General features: G+C 33.8%; 1 protein-coding gene across 5 annotated transcripts; it reads right to left on the bottom strand.

Annotated features, from left to right (window-relative positions):
• Positions 1-282: 282 nt before the first annotated feature.
• On the bottom strand, positions 283-8,315 carry LOC102587694 (potassium transporter 2). 5 transcript variants are annotated; one of them, XM_006365922.2, is made up of 10 exons: positions 8,224-8,315; positions 7,465-7,601; positions 7,070-7,301; positions 6,752-6,997; positions 6,617-6,670; positions 4,746-5,006; positions 3,722-3,774; positions 3,508-3,625; positions 1,959-2,213; positions 283-1,516 (listed from the first exon to the last, which is right to left on the bottom strand). In XM_006365922.2, the coding sequence occupies exons 2-10, from the start codon at positions 7,501-7,503 to the stop codon at positions 402-404; spliced, it is 2,373 nt and encodes a 790-aa protein (XP_006365984.1). In that variant the 5' UTR covers positions 7,504-7,601; positions 8,224-8,315; the 3' UTR covers positions 283-401. The 5 variants fall into 5 exon arrangements, with proteins under 5 accessions (XP_006365984.1, XP_006365983.1, XP_006365985.1 ...); XM_006365921.2 differs by lacking the exon at positions 8,224-8,315 and adding an exon at positions 7,881-8,177; XM_006365923.2 differs by lacking the exon at positions 8,224-8,315 and adding an exon at positions 7,939-8,177.
• Between the last annotated feature and the right edge of the window lie 8,080 nt (positions 8,316-16,395).

The following is a 16,395-nucleotide window of genomic DNA, read 5'->3' as shown; positions in this document are numbered from 1 at the left end:
AATTGTCCAACCTTCTTCCTATAAGAATCAAGTAACAATCTTAGCTTAACTAGCGTTTGATTAATTCTTGTTCAAGTATATGTTGTCTATATAGCAAGCTATTTGAAGTGTGCGCAAGTTTTCTTTGCATACCATAGTTGTAAAATTTAAAAAATAATTTTATTTCATACTTAATGATATAATAACGTTTTCTTCTGGAGAATGAAGCAGCAGACTTTTAATTATTTCCAGTTAGTCTTATATTTGCCCTGTTATTTTATCTCGAGAATGACACATCAAAAATTTGAGTAGATAAGAGATCAAATAAAAAACTTCAGTAATCTGCACAATAATTTCATTTACCTCTCTAAATAAGGTCCTAATAAGATACATAGCTATATGAGTAAAGTGAAATGATTTAATTAAACAATGTAGACCATGCCAACTTCAAGAAGGGATGCTGGAGGAACTTTAAGGGATACATCTGCACCTCTGCAATTCCTCCTAAGGAAATTATAACCATAATTTATAGCCAACCTCTTCAACACAGATGATCCTTGTTTTGCTTTCACGTGTGAATGTCCTAGTACGAATGCTGTACCTGCTTGTTGTGCTGTATATAAATCTTCTAGCTCTTCCTGCAGCTGAGAACTCATTTCGTCCCGTGAATCCACTTCCGACTCGTTATCTATGGCAAATCTCACTCTTCTTTCCACAGGTTGCATCTCTATCACATCTGTCACACTTTCAACTGTAGGGAACCCGATAGACACGCTTGCAGGCTGCATGGTTTCTTCGAGTTCGAAAGCTGGTGTGCCTGACAAATCTAGAGTTCCTATAACGGTCAGTCTACATTCTCCTGACGATGCACCAGAACGTGAGCAGTCATCCTCGTTGCATGCGTCGATGATTCCATGTGCCTTGTACCAATCATACCGGATGAAATCAGCCAGCTTACTGACTAGTTCGGATTCAAAGGAGTCGACATCCTGGTGAACGTCACGGTAACCATAACGGACAATGCATCTATAGGAACGATGAGCTGCAGGACCAACACGGCCTACGAGGTATCTCTCAGCTGGGGGAACAAAAGGGACTGGCACGGATTTCACACACACGAAAACAAGTATCCGGTGGTAGGCAGGGAGGTTGGTAACAAAACGTGAGAAGTTGGCTGGAATCCCAGAAGTCAAATCTGTGAATACGAGGCCGATGCCAGGGACTCGAGTAATACCCAAGCTTGGACCTAGTGCAAGCAGCCATTCTAATGAAACCTTATTGTGGAGATCATATTCATACTTTTTAACTGTGGCGTAGTGCCAAACAAACATGACAGTAACCAAAAAGAGTGCAAGCAGGATTGGTAGCCAAGCGCCTTCAAGAAACTTAATGACGGAGGCTGAGAAGTAGAGTAACTCAATAGACCCAAACACAAGGAGAAATCCAAGGGCAAGTATTGGAGGCTTGTTCCAGCAGAGGATGATGACTAATGAAGTAAGGCAAGTGGTCACTAGCATCACCGCCATCACTGCTAGTCCTGCAATTGATAAAGGATGAAACTATGACACCTTAAGATATACACTGAAGTTTCAAGTTAAGTGCTTGCTGAACTCTATACAGCTTCATTCATATAGAGAAGAGGGAAAAGAGACTAGTAGGAAAAGAAAACAAAAGGAAAGAGCTGTTTAGGGCCTTAGGCTGACAAGAAGGAAAAGACTCTGATTGAGTCACTATAAAAGCAGGCAGCCAGCAATGAATTGTCTTATAAGAATGCCAGGTATATGAAACATTTTTTCTTTAGCATATAGTAAAGGAAACATCTACTGTAAGAAGTAATAAAAGATTTTTGAAGATCACACATTAAGCCACATTGAAGAAGTTAATCAGAACTGTTAAAAGGCTTTGAAAATGACTGACAGTAGACAGTAATTGATGCCTTTATAACGTGGCTTGGAGAAAGAATGATTGGTCACAAGTACCTGACGCATTTCCCATGTGCTTTGTGTCTCTGAAACCAATAGTCACAGCAACACAAAGAATCATGAGTATCCAATTGATCTCGGGAATGTATATCTGGCCATGCATCTTGGCATTGGTGTGAACAACCTTGACTCTTGGGAAGCAACCAAGGGATTGACTCTGGTTGATTATTGAGAATGTTCCACTGATGATTGCCTGACTTCCCACAACAGAAGCCAGAATTGCTATTACTAGCACTGGCCATCTCACAACATCTACATTGCAATTAATTTTTTTTAAAGAAAAAACAGAGAAGGAATAAGTCACTGAAAAATATGCATGGAATTCAAATGAAAATTGATAAACATGATCAAGAAGTTTGTTCTACAAAACCAGCTTATGTTCATGAAAACAATTGTTAACAACGGATAGAGATGGTGGTCTTTCTCTGATGTCTACAAGTACTTATATAGGCCCAGTCCCATACAATGCCTTAATGAAGTAAACACTATGAAAACACCCACAATTTGATTGAGGATAGGCCAGACTTGGCTCATACTTGAAAAAAATAATCATTTCCATAGTCCATGCCCTTCACAATTCAGCACTAGTTCATTTCAGATATCTTGATGCAACAACTGGATAACAGTGTCTTAATTTTTTTTTACCCTCCCAGGAGCTACCACCCCTTTTGCTCCCTTGGTGACTCGAACTCGCAACCTTCGGGTAGGAAGTGAGGGGTGCTTACCATCCGAACAACTCCCTCTCGTCATAACAGTGTCTCAATAATTATCATGTTTAGACATCAGGTCATTCAGGTTTCAATTTCATACATAAACCGTTACATCATGAAGAACTTGAATACGTAAATAATACATTGCAAAGGATATCAACTAGCATGGTTGCAATATCTGCTGACAGAGAAATACTTACATCTAGAGCAATTGTTGACTTCAAGTTCAACGTTGCTCATTGCTGTACTAATGATAGTTCAAGCATCAAGAATTTCAGTTCAATTATATGAATTATAGTATACATCCCTCGAAACTGAGATCAATTTACTTTAAATGTAGAACTTCTACTCCCCCAGTCCCAACAACCTTCCCATTTTAAGATGTCACAAAACGTTCGACCATATGACAGGTAATATTATTCTATACAACTTTCAGAATATCCAACAATACAAATTCATTTAACTATCAAATGTTAAAGATGTTTTCTGTATCACTTCTCAACCAAAAATTAATATTTTCTTCTACTATCACTACCATATTATACATGTCCTTTTTTTTTGTGGAAAAACATATTATACTTGTCAAATTATTACCTTCAAGTCAATGTCTAGTTATTACCAAAATATTGAACTAGATAATTAAAAAGAAAAAAAGAAGTTACTACCAAAATATAAAATGTGTAGCTTACCTACTTTAGTGTCTTGAATATACACAAATTTATCAACTGAAAGCTCAAACTCCATATCAAACATAAGTACATAACTATGTATGCCTTTTTTTTAAAAACTATGTATGCCTCAGTACCATCTAAACTTGTTTAACATTGTAATGATACCTGGAACTGATACATAGAAACCAATCTTGTGAATGGTGTGGTGATGCTTTGATAAGAAAGCTGCTTGACCCATATAGGCCAAGATTAGTGCTGGATAAACCAGAAAGGTGAATGCAATCTGTGGCAGGATAAAGAATTAGAGATATCATTTGAGATTAAAATACAGTCTATTGCTGTAAACGTATAAGGACAAAATTTGGTTCATAGAGTTTACTTGAATTGCAGTATATGAGAAATGCCCAAGATCAGCAAACATTGCTTCAGAACCTGTAATACGGTAAATAAAACATTTTAACATTCATTACTGAAACATTGGATCTTTGTTGCAGTGCATCACTATGTCCTATATAGTACACTATTTTTTTTTGAGAAAGGTAACTTGACTATGTCCTATATAGTACACTATTGATACCATGATTATAGCCTAACCAAATCTAGATGTATATAGTACACTATTGATACCATGATCAAAGCATGATCCAGAGGTGAACAATGTTGAATATAAAAACATTATCAAGTATCAGGCCATACATTACATCAGAACACAATTCTCTCCCCAGCACAATTTATTTGTTTCTTTTCTCTAATGAATGGCCAATTTGACCAATCTTCAGAGGTATATAGAATATAGAATGGTTCTTTTTTTTTTCAATGTAAAACTTGGACATTTTGAAACTACGAAAGAGAAAAAAGTTGCAACCTTTTCCATGTTAAAGTGATGAAAGAATACATCAAAATTTTCAAAGATAACTTTGTTTGGCTCTTGGCAAGGGAAGACACAACGATTTTATGAAAGAGAGAGTACATTTAAGCTATTGGCAGATTGCATTATATGAATCTGTACTGAACAGATGCTTCATCTGTTTTGTCCTGATTTACAAATATGCATTTTCTAACCAACTGCTCTCATACTATTAATTTCAATCAAGTATTTCATGTCAATTTTTTACTAGAATAGCCTTCAACAAATCCTAGAACCATAGATCATGTACTACCACAAATTGGACCTTATATTTGCCAACTGACATGCTTTTAGATACTAGAGAACAGGCGTCTGACATATGAACAGGTAAGCCTACAGAAAGCAAGGTACATACAATAGCATCACTTTTAGCATGTTCTAGATGGCAGCACCTGATTTATATAAAGCTGCATATTGGACTTCAGAAGATATACCAAAGAAACAGAGCTTATGACCACTCTAATACAAAAAAGCGAAGTGTAAGAAGACATATTACCAGTTATGCAGAGCAGAATTCCACCCAAAGACATCCATCCACCTTTTCTTGTTTTCTTCAGGAACTTTACCATGTAATAGGGGGAAAGAGCTTTATAAACCTGTGGATTCCAGTGGATAATGTTGTATAACCCAAGAGCACTAATGCAGAGTAACCAGGTCATCACAATTGGTGCAAAAACAAAACCAACTCGATGTGTGCCATAATGTTGTAATGCGAATAGGCAGACCAATATGAAGCAAGTTATTGGAATCACTGCATCTGCATAAGCAAAACATGGATGTAACTCAACAGTACTTTTGTCAAAAAAAATTAAAAATGGATGTAATAATGAATCAAAGTTTAACAATAACTTCTGTAAAGATCTGTAGTGATTAACACTTGTGCAGCAGATACATCTAGAAAAGTAAGGATGAAACAAAGAAATATAACTTAGCAGAAAAGATATTAATGTCAAATCTCTTCTGTTGTTTCCCGCACCCATCCTTTAACTAAATACCAACAAGAAATATAAGAGGAAAACATTGGAAACTCAAAATAGTTGGCTGATTTAAGTCTGCCCCTGCACACGTACCCCCTCCCCAGCCACACCCCAAAAACCACTGTCTTTTCTTTATATCTATACCATTTCATTCCAGGTGAATTTCTTGTTTCAACTCATCGCTCTGTATTAAAGTCGTGGAGAATGAACTTCACTTCTTGTTTGCTCTAATATCTAGGTTTGATAAAATACCATATATAAATAGGCAAGCGCCTAAGCGATATCTAATTGAATTGATTCACCAAATCTTCCATCTACCAAAATAGAAGAGATGTCTATTAAGGTCAGCTTCATGAAAAAAAGAAAGAAATGAAGCAAGTTTAGCGAACATAGAGATGGAAATCGATGGATTTTGCCCAGCTGTTGTCACCAGAAAGTTGGAAAAAGAACACTAGACTTATCAGATACATAATACAATAGCTTGTACAATTTAGGAGGAAAGTCCTTGTAGCAAACATAACTTGCTCCACTCTCAGACTTCACATGTTTATCATGTAAGGTACTCATAGAGAAAAACAACGTTTTCCTTTCAGTTGAAAGAAACAATGACACTGGTAAATTTGACAAGTGACAACAATTGTGGTACTACAAGGTTCTTTGCCTAAAATATTCTTTTCAGTCGAAAGCTATGTTGACATTGGTAATAATACCTTTTGGAAGTGACAACATTTCTGACACAATCACTACAATGAGATACATTTTTTCTTTTGAATGGTACTATGAGATTCTTTACCTGGTCAGAAGCAAAACCTAAGTTTGACAGAGTAATTGTTACCCCAGAAGTGAGTTTGAACAGAAAGGTCAAATATTTCCAGACAGTGAGTTTGAAAAGAAAGGTAAAACATTCCAGACAAGTGAGTGCCCTACTGTTACAGCAATTATATCTTTCCCTTTTCCATGTAGATAGTACATACTAAATAGTGATTAAGTTGTAGCCATATAAAGAATAATTTTTAAGATTTTCTTCTCTCTCTCTACCGTATGCTCTCTAACTGTAACCAGCCACCAGATTGTAATAGAATAATAGTGAGTCGTCTACTATTATCAGGCCTTACAATTGCAAGGTCTGTGCACTGACAACAGTGGAAGTTTTCTCGGCCAATTTTGCTTTATATTCTGTAACACAATCAATCACTCCATACTTTGATTTTGTACTAAGACAAGGATATTCAAAAAAAGTAGTACAAGATAGGAGCAAGACATACTAATTAAATTACTTCAATTTCTTTGATGCAACTTCTAAAGTGTAATTGATAACAAAATGGCGGCCTACAAGAACAACACATTTCAGTTTTCAGGAATTAGTTTCATTGTAGACAAAGCAGCTTACATTGATGATGCTCCCGAGACATCGATAACTCAAGGCCAGAGACCGCAGAGAATACTGCAGTTGGAAGAAGATTCCATGTCAGCATCTACCATAATTCTAGAGAAGATGAATTTGATGCAAAACAGCCTACCATACCAGATATGGCTGGAGTAAGCAGCCCATCTCCAATCACCATACAAGTGCCAAGAAGCACCAAAATAAGCAAAGCAGTGTGTAAGGACTTGTGCTTCTCAAGAAGCAACTTCAACTTTGAGCTGTTCTTCATCTCAGGAGGATGCTCAAGTTTGTAGGTAGAAAGAGCTTCATCAGCAACTTGCCTGTTAGGCAGAAGGCTAACTTTGGCATGCCTGCATATTAAGGAATAGAGCGCAAAAGTACCACCTGCAGCAGAATCCATATAAGTCAATTTAACAACCAAATACCAAGCTTATCTTTGTGTCTTGTAGTACATACCTTCTCCATTGTCATCAGCTCGAAGCACGATAAAGACATATTTGAATAGAGGAACTAGAGTTAAAGTCCAAAAAACGAAAGAGAGAACGCCAAAAATCTCTTCATTAGTCTCTGAATGATGAATGTCTTCTGCAAATGTGCTCTTGTAGACATAGAGAGGGGAAATACTGAGATCACCATACACTACCCCCAGACTCTGATAAGCCAGAATCAGTGTACTCTTCCAAGACTTCTATAATAATAAAGAAACATAAAGGGGGAAATAGGTGTAAGTAAGATGTGAAAAAAACAAAAAGGAGAAAAAATATGACTGTAATTCAGCAATATAATACAATCTACAATATGGTACAACTGTTTTCAAAATTTCAGCAGATTGAAGAACAACATATACACACCTTTGAAGTGTCCCAACACTTGCCATAATCGATATCCATTCTCCTCAAAAGGTTTTTTGTACTAATTTGCTGGATACTAATAACAAAGAGATAAGATATCCTTACTTGAAGTACAATTTCTTAAACATATGATAATCCTGCAAGAAATGAAAGATCCACAAAAATGATGAGGCAATATAGCACCGAACCAACACTAACACAAATCACCACTATCAATCCCTAAATAAAAAAAGAATAAAGGCATGAAACAAACCCCTTTTTTTAATTTAACCCACTTGGCCACTTATTGGGTTCACCTTGCTGCAGAACACAATTGTGCACAATGCAGGACACTAAAAGTAAAACTTCCATGGAAACACATAAGCTTTCTTTCTTTCGTTAATAACAAAGTATAGAAAAGGAAAGCAAAAACTTACTCTTGTGCAACACAAATGGTTAGATTGGCAGAGTTGGAAGAAGAAGAAGAAAACGTACTAGTGTGAGATTGATTCAACGGCAGTTACATTATCATATCAATCACACCAAAGTTGAGCCCACGTAAATTAAGGCGATTGTAAGGACCAGAAGTAGGTAGTCCCCACTCTACTCAAATACTTACTATATATATGTACAAAATATACAGGTCAGGTCACCAAGATAATAGTACTACTTACAGTGATATAGTATATGAAAACACTAATATTTTAAAAAATTGGTAATAGTATTTCTTTAAGAAGATAAGGAGTAGAGGTTCTTTCACTACAAGTGTGAAAAACTTACCAGAAATGATTTTTGGCTCAAAAGCAGAGGAATAGCAAAAATGGGTGTTGGGTAGATGGTGAAGTGAGAGGCTCGAAAAGAACAAAACTATATATATTATACACTAATAACTCTTTTTTTAAACAGAGGTCTCGAAATTAATTTTTAGACAGATAAAATTTATCTTAAATAGATCTATAAGACAAGAATTTAATAATCGAGCTCTAATGTGGTACCGAACAATGGAGAGAAACAAAAAAAAAATGCTAATTATCTATGTGAGGAGAGGCAGCAGCACGTGATGAGAACATGGACCCCTTCTCTTCTGCTTAATTCCATTTTGTTCACGATTCCAACGCTTATCAATCTATCTATCTTTTCCCATTTCAAGCAACGTGTAAAAAGCTACTCTCTTTTCGTATTCTTGGGCTTTTCACCCTTAATTCTACTGAAAATCCAACTTTACTTTAATCAAATGTAACTAACTGGTTTAACAGCTAACAAATTTAGGAATGAATAGTCTTTCCTAATAAATGCATCCTCAGCTCAGCTGCATAGGCAAACCTAACCTACTACATCCATAACTGCAAAGGAAGGCTAAAGATATGCTAAATAAACAGTAGGTATCCATATTCTGACCCTTTATCTTCTTGGACTTCTCCCACAAAAACTAGATCTAGACGTCCATGATATACATTGAAGAATCATTTTATCACTGCTTTTCGATAGAATCAAAATACCACAGATATATTTTAAAAAAAGTTGAAGTGGGTAATGTGGGTCATTTCACTCAAATCAGACGTTTAACCATGTTTCATTATGAGATTAGAAGAAAATAAAAATGCTAAAACAGCAGTTAAAGAAAAACCAAAGGCGTTTTGGGTAGCCGACAACTCAAACTTGAGAATATTGTCACTTACCTAAACAAGGGAAATGATGAAAATTTGAGAATGGTGCAGATGCACAAAATTAAATTTTAGGGGACATGTTCCGAGAATTAAGCATGAATACTTTACTCTTAAACTATTCATTGCCTGATCGTACAACTGAAAAAAGCCAACAAAAGAATACTGTATTACTGTACTAGTACAGTAGTGTATTTTTGGACGCACACAATAACACAACAATCAATGTGAGACACATATTCACCCAAAATCATTGTTGGATAACATGCCCTTTTGCTGAATATTGCTACTTCACATCAAAGCTCCAACATTAGTAACCAACAATAATATATTCAATAAAATTTTACTATTTTACTAAATGGGATATGAAAGAATAGACAGTAGTATATACTTAAATTTTATTATTACCTCGTGAAAATAACGAGCGGCAAGATTTGTAAGGCCAAATTAAAAGAAATTATTTTCCTACTTTGCCGTTATTAACTGTCAATCCACAATCTGTGATTCTTTTGTATTGTTTGAATTCTTATATTTACCTCTATGAGACTTACGCTTGTATATTTTCAAGTATAACTATTTTATTTTTTTGCACGAAACTCCTCCTTTTGTATGCTTATTGTTTCTATTGCCTCCAATTAATCAACTTTCTTGGACTCTTGTGCTTTTGCTGTTGCTGTAGTTGAGGTTTCAGTCATTGTGTCGGAATTTTGTTTATAAATATCTGTAATTTATGATAAATAATATCATAAAATATAATGCAATATACTAGTGATTGAGAAATATTCTTTCTACAAATTAATCAATTTGAAAGTGAATTGTTTACATAGTCCTACATGTAGGCTCGTTGTCTAATGAAACTCGTTATTGATCAAACACATGTATTGTTTTGGGTAGAGGTGTCAAAAAAGAGCTCAACTATAGATAATCTGTTTAGTTTAATCAAAATTTTAAGCATTGAACTTAAGATAATTTGAATTGGGTTCGATCTCAACTCATTGAAGTCTTAATCCATTTAATGAGAATTCTCAATTGAGTCCAATTTAATCTCCAATTTCAACTCATTTTAAAACTTTTTATATTTGTATTTGATGAATGTATGCTCTATATTGAAGGTATGAATTACTATCTATTTTACATCTTTTAGAATTTACTATCAATTTGTAATTTCTATTTTAAAATTTTCTTGATTTGAAATTTAAATTGTGGTTATAAAAGTTAAATAACAATATGTAAAATTATTGAGATTAAGCGGGTCATGACCCAATTTTTAGACCCAACTCATTTGAGTCCAAAGTAAACTTGGGCGGGTCAAGACCCAACCCAATTTTTATTTCAACTCATTCTAATATCTCCAATTTCAACTCAACCCGCTCATTTGACACCCCTAGTTTTGGCTATTCTTGTTAAACAAGCTAGGAGCAAATCCTTTTCGCTTATCGAGGCCAAATTTCATAGAAAATTCTTTTTTTTTTTAATTGTCATATATAAATTGAACAATAATAATTTATTTAGTATAATCCTACAAATGAGGTATGAAGAAGGTAGTATGTAAGCAAATCTCATGAAAAAATATAATAAAAAGTTAGAATTATATATATAACTTGACTCAAGAATTTAAGAATTGATATAATGCTATCGAAATAGTATTGCGCTGAATTTGATAAATATATATAATGATATTGAAATAGTATTGACTTGTTGCGGTTCTTGAAATTTGAAGAAAACACCACAAAACACAAAAAGAGTCAACAAATTTATATAATGTAGAAAGTTTGACTTCAAAATATTCAACAATAAAAAAATAAAAATAGTGAAAGGGAAATGAAAGAAGTAGATATAGAATTAATAATATGGGTTCATGTTAATTGTCATAATACTAATGAGACAACAATATATATAATCAAGTAAGAAATGATACTATAATTACTTAAAAACTATCCCTTTTTTTTCTCAAATTAATTAATCATACATAAAAAAATTTAAACAAAAAAAAAACATATAATACTACATATAATTTAAAGTGAAGAATATGAATTCACGTTAATTTGAGAAACCCAAAATACGCCACTAGGACCAAATTTTTTTCTCTTAATACTGTGAATGTGAAATACTAACTCTGTTTGGATCATTGTTACCCATTATTTTATAATGTATTGTATTGTATTGTATTGTACTCTATTGTACTGTATTGTATGGTAGATACAATGTTTGGCTAGACTGTATTGTTTGTTGTTGCTTAATAACATTTTAATTGTTTGGTTTGATTGTATCGTACTGTATTGTAATTTATAAATTTACTAAAATATCCTTAATTATTCTAGGGTAGGAGGTTTGACTAGAATTAAATAATATAAGGTAAAGGGTAAAATAGTATTTTGAAATATTATGTAAAGATATAATTGGAAAAAGAAATTAAGTAACAATGGGAACACACCAAATCGGTTGTTCCATAAAATAGGGGTTTTCATTGTTACGTAACAACGAAATTTAACAATACAATACAATACATTTTAAGTAACAATCAAAACAAACATTGTAGGTATAGTAACGATACAATACAATATAATGGGTAACAATGATTCAAACAGAGTGTGAGCCCCCCCCTCCTCACACAAAATTTGTCGAGTCTATTTTTACATTATTCTTACTCTCAAATTGATAAATTTATTTTACGTTTTATATAATGGAATTAATTTTTGTTTATTTCCGGTAATTGATGAAACTAAAATTAGAATAGAATTGTCTAAAAACAAGTAATAGTTTCTTTGATCAATTTTTTAATAAGCCAAAAATGCTTATTAAAATATTTAATGTGTTTAGTCAAGCTTAAACATTTTTCTCTTTCAAAAGTACATTTAAGTCTTAAGATATTGTCCAAATACAAATTACTGCTTTAATATTTAGAATAATAACATTTTTCAAATTAATTAACCAAACACAATCTCAAAACGAAACGTGTAGCTTTGAAGGCATAGTGGTCGTGTCATGTGATCAAAGTTTGGCAAGATTTGAAAAAAAGAAATGTTTATCTCTTTAACAAGCAAAAGTGAGCTCCACACAATTATGAACATTGTGTCATTATATTAATTAACTAAAGAAAAGGCAAGAGCTTGATTGGCGGTAGGCATGAAATAAACGGGGGTCCAATTTTTACCTAACTTTTAATTTCCGCCAAAGTTGAAAAGGGAGCTTTCACTAAAAGAATGAAATAAATATACTTACTAGAATTGATGTTAGCACACTAAGCAAAAATGGGTACGAATAATGGTGAGAAGTAGATAGATAGTGAGGTTTTTTAAAACAATAGGATAGAAAAGTAATGATGGTGGTTGTATCACTATTAAGATATGATCTAAATTTGGCCATGTAAAATATTTGTGATGATCAAGTGTTTCTTGAAGCCAAAGTAAATTTTGTGAAGCCAAATCGTTCTAGCTTGAAGTCAAATTATATAGGGGAAAAATAGATAACATATGTGATGGAGTTAGATGTAGATGCAATGATGAATTACACGACCTAGAATTATACTACTCAACTTTATTTTTTATCTAAATAAACCAAGTTGCTTAACATGTTTCAACGAAGAGGTAAAGATAGTGAAGTAAAAACATAGTATTTTACCTGAAAATATTTGGTTCAAAAGGTGTAAAAATCATGACCGGTTTCATAACCGGATTTACTCCCAATTTCACTAAATACCAATGAGTCTTACCACAAAATAGATTATAAAACTATGTAACCTAAGGAATAATCAAATAATTCATACACTAGCACAAACCTCCAAGGTGTGTGTTCCCAAGTCTTTGAGTTTCCCACAACTTGAAGACTATAATCCTAATTTAGTTTATAACTCACTGAACTAATGATACATCAAAACACAAAGAAAAACTTCTTAGAACATAAACTTTGTACCTGGTTCTTCAAAGTGTAACTTAAGAGTTCAGCAACACCTCAGAAAAGTCAATATGCCAATTGCTTTTTTGCTCTTTAAGTGCATAAGTATTCTAGACGATTTCACCTTTATTTATGCTCAACTCTTCATAGAGTTTTTTGTTGGGTATATAGTAAGAATTAATGAAAAATCAAGGGAAGATGAAAAGAAGAATTTGAAAGGTTCTCTTATGATTTAGTAAGAAAAACCATTTCTTCCTCATTGGTGGTGGAAAGAAAAGTTAAAGTACTTAAATGGAGAAACACTTCTACTTGTTAAAAGGGTTGGAAAGAGGGACCCCCTCACGTCGTCGTTGTTATCGCTCCATTGGCTACAATTTTGGCTTTGGAAAATGATCGAGAGATTAGTTTTTGGACAAAGTTTGTTTTAATTATTTATTAAATTAAATTAAATTAAATAATGGCCAAACCAAGTTTAATTATTTAATTAATTAACCGAAACGATCCAACCCAACTTGGATCCACGCGACCCCGTGTTTTAAAATGTCTTTTCCGTTTTAGTTGAACTCCCCACCGTTGGAAATGACTGTTTGGAAAGGTTGTAACTTTCAGGAACAACCATGACTGTTCTGGAAGGTTTTAAACTTTCATGAACGGTCGTGTGGTTTCAGAAAGGTTGCAAGCTTTTGGAAATAATGCTTCTTGGCTATAAATATCTGTGATTCCTCAGACTTTTCACTTATGAAATTTCTGAACTTCTTCTTCTTCTCCATAATTAAATATTCGTGTACTTTACTGCCATTGAGTGGCTCGCTGACACCATTATTTTGGGTAGCAATATATGGTGAACAAAATCATCCTATCCTGGGAGAATATATTCCATTAAACCTCGGATACTAGAGGGGAATAATTTTTTTAATGGGACACTGTACATTCGGTGGGCTCGATTTTCTTTCCTTTCTGTTTCATATGATTGTAACAGATTCTGGTATGTTTTATAGTTATTAATTTTTGAGAAAGAGTTTTCAAATATGAATTGAGTAAGAGTAAAGGGAACTAAGTGTTCCCAAAGGTATCAGTTTTTACATTGATAAATGAGAAACTTTGATTTCTAAATGAGTTATGAGTTCAAAGATATTGAGTAAGTGTATTTTTATATATCACTATAACACCCCAAAAATTTCTTAAGTTAAGACTCGAACCATTCTTCATTTACTTATAGGGTCATATCGGGTGATTCATAAATTACCCATATGTGGAAAGTTAAATTCTTCAGTGTAGGAATGATTTGGATATGAATTAAGGTCACTAGAATCCCCTAGCACAAAGTAGAGTTGAAAGTTTCCTTATTGATTAAGTTTTGAGGTAAGATTCTACTTGGGTCAACTTCAAACGAACATATCTCTTAGAATATAAAGAGTTACGTGGCTCATAACCTATCAAATTAAAGGTATTTGAATCTATTTCCAACGCCACCAATTTCGTGTCGATCCCATTTCAGAGTAAAAGTTATGAACATTTTAGTAACTGATACAGTGCAGTGACGAATTAGCCAACGGGAAAACATTTAAAAGGGTCTTTTTGTCTTTTTACCTCCAAGATAACCCTAAACGAATTTCTTTACTAATTAAAGACCCAAAACAACCAGATTTTCGTCTCTTAATCCATCATTCTCTTCTCTCTCAAACCCTAAGACAAACCCCAAAATAAAAATCAAAGTAGAAGACTCCATTCAAGATTCTTTCAATCTTTTTCAAGATTCTTCTTAAAAAATCACTAATGAAAATCATTATTTTTGGCCATAGAGATTTCAAGAAACTAATTCAAGAATCTCAAGAAAGATTTTCTTGATTGTTTACCTTCAAGCTAGGGTTTCAAGACTTCTAATGAAGTTCTTCAAAATTCTTCAAAGATTCTTCAAAAACCTTGTTCTTCGAGGTATTTAAGGCTATCATAGTGTTGAACTAGTTCGTCCTCACACCCTACATCTACTTTCAAATCAGTAAAAGAGAAATCTAGGATTCTACCCCTAGATATGAGTATTCTTGATATAAGTTAATTTTGAGTTCTTGAATTCTCGAGTCTTTTGAAATTCTATTCCTAAATATTGAGTTTCTATATTTTTATTGAGATCTTTGAGTTGATTTGTTCATGTCTATAATTCATCATGAACCCTATTTTGAGTTATAAATCTGGAGAGTTTTTCAAAGCCAACACTTGAGATTTGTAACATCTCACAACTAGAAAGAACTACAAAGAAGTTTAAAATCTGGAAATAGTTATTTTTGGAAAGTATAAGGAAATCTGGAAAATTGTAATTAAGTTAAAGTTAAATTTTTGGTAAACTTCAGACGGCCATAACTACTAGCTCAGGATGAGTTAGGTGTAGTTCCAGATATGGTTGGGAAGCTCTTGGAATTATCTTTCCAACGCCGCCAAGTTTGCGCAATTCCAAGTTTGTATGAGCAAGTTACCCCCTTTGGAAGTTGGGCTGTTGGATTAAGGAAATGTCCAATCCGGAAATATAAGGAGTATTTTAGTCTTTACACTGCCCTATTATTTTAATCCGATTTTAGGAGTTTCATATGGGTCAATTCAGAACTTAGTCAGTTTTAGTACTTGGGATTTCACACTAGGGCTAAGGAGAAAGGAGAAGAGAAAAGAAGAAGGAGAAAAGGGCAAATTCATCAAGATCGATCAAGGAACTTGGTGTTTCGCCAATGATTTACTTCTATCAGTTATGTGAGGCTCTCATAACGTTGGGATCGTTCTCCCACGTGCCAAGCATATTTATTTCAGTTTTGGATTCATCCTAAAAGCATTTGAATATTGATGATCTTGATACCTTTTCTTGAGTTCATATATTGTTCTTGAATTTGACTGAGTTGGGAAGTTTCTGAGTTCGTTACGTCGCATTATAGGGTCGTTTCGAGTTACATTTTTAGGTACATTGTTGGGTATCTGTATCTAAAAGTGATTTAAGAAAAAGAATTGAGTTTGGGTGGATTGGGGAAGAAAAACGAAGAAGAAATTTCGACGGGGGAAATCTGAACATGGGAGCGCGTCGCACAACCTGTTCCCAGAATTGAAATTTCAGCTTCGCGTCACAGAGCTGACACGAGGTGTTCTGCCTCAAAAGACGTTTTTGGAACCAAAATTAAATTATGCCTCCGCATCGCGGACCCACCTTCAAATATTGATTTTCGGTTTTTTTCTCATGTTTAGCTATCTAGAATCATTCCTAAACAACATGAGATCGTTCCAAACACAAATCATAATCCTTGAATCCATAATTCCATTCAAGGATCAGTTAAGAGTCAAGTCAAGAGCAATTAAGGTCAAAGTCAAGAGAAGTCAGAAGTCAAGTTAAGATAAGTTCTTAAAGTTTTCAAAAAGT

Source organism: Solanum tuberosum, unplaced genomic scaffold (assembly GCF_000226075.1).
Source record: "Solanum tuberosum cultivar DM 1-3 516 R44 unplaced genomic scaffold, SolTub_3.0 scf00600, whole genome shotgun sequence".
In the NCBI taxonomy this organism is placed as follows: Eukaryota; Viridiplantae; Streptophyta; class Magnoliopsida; order Solanales; family Solanaceae; genus Solanum; species Solanum tuberosum.
The sequence above is the reverse complement of the archived record's forward strand: the minus strand, read 5'-3'. Positions and strand labels throughout refer to the sequence as shown.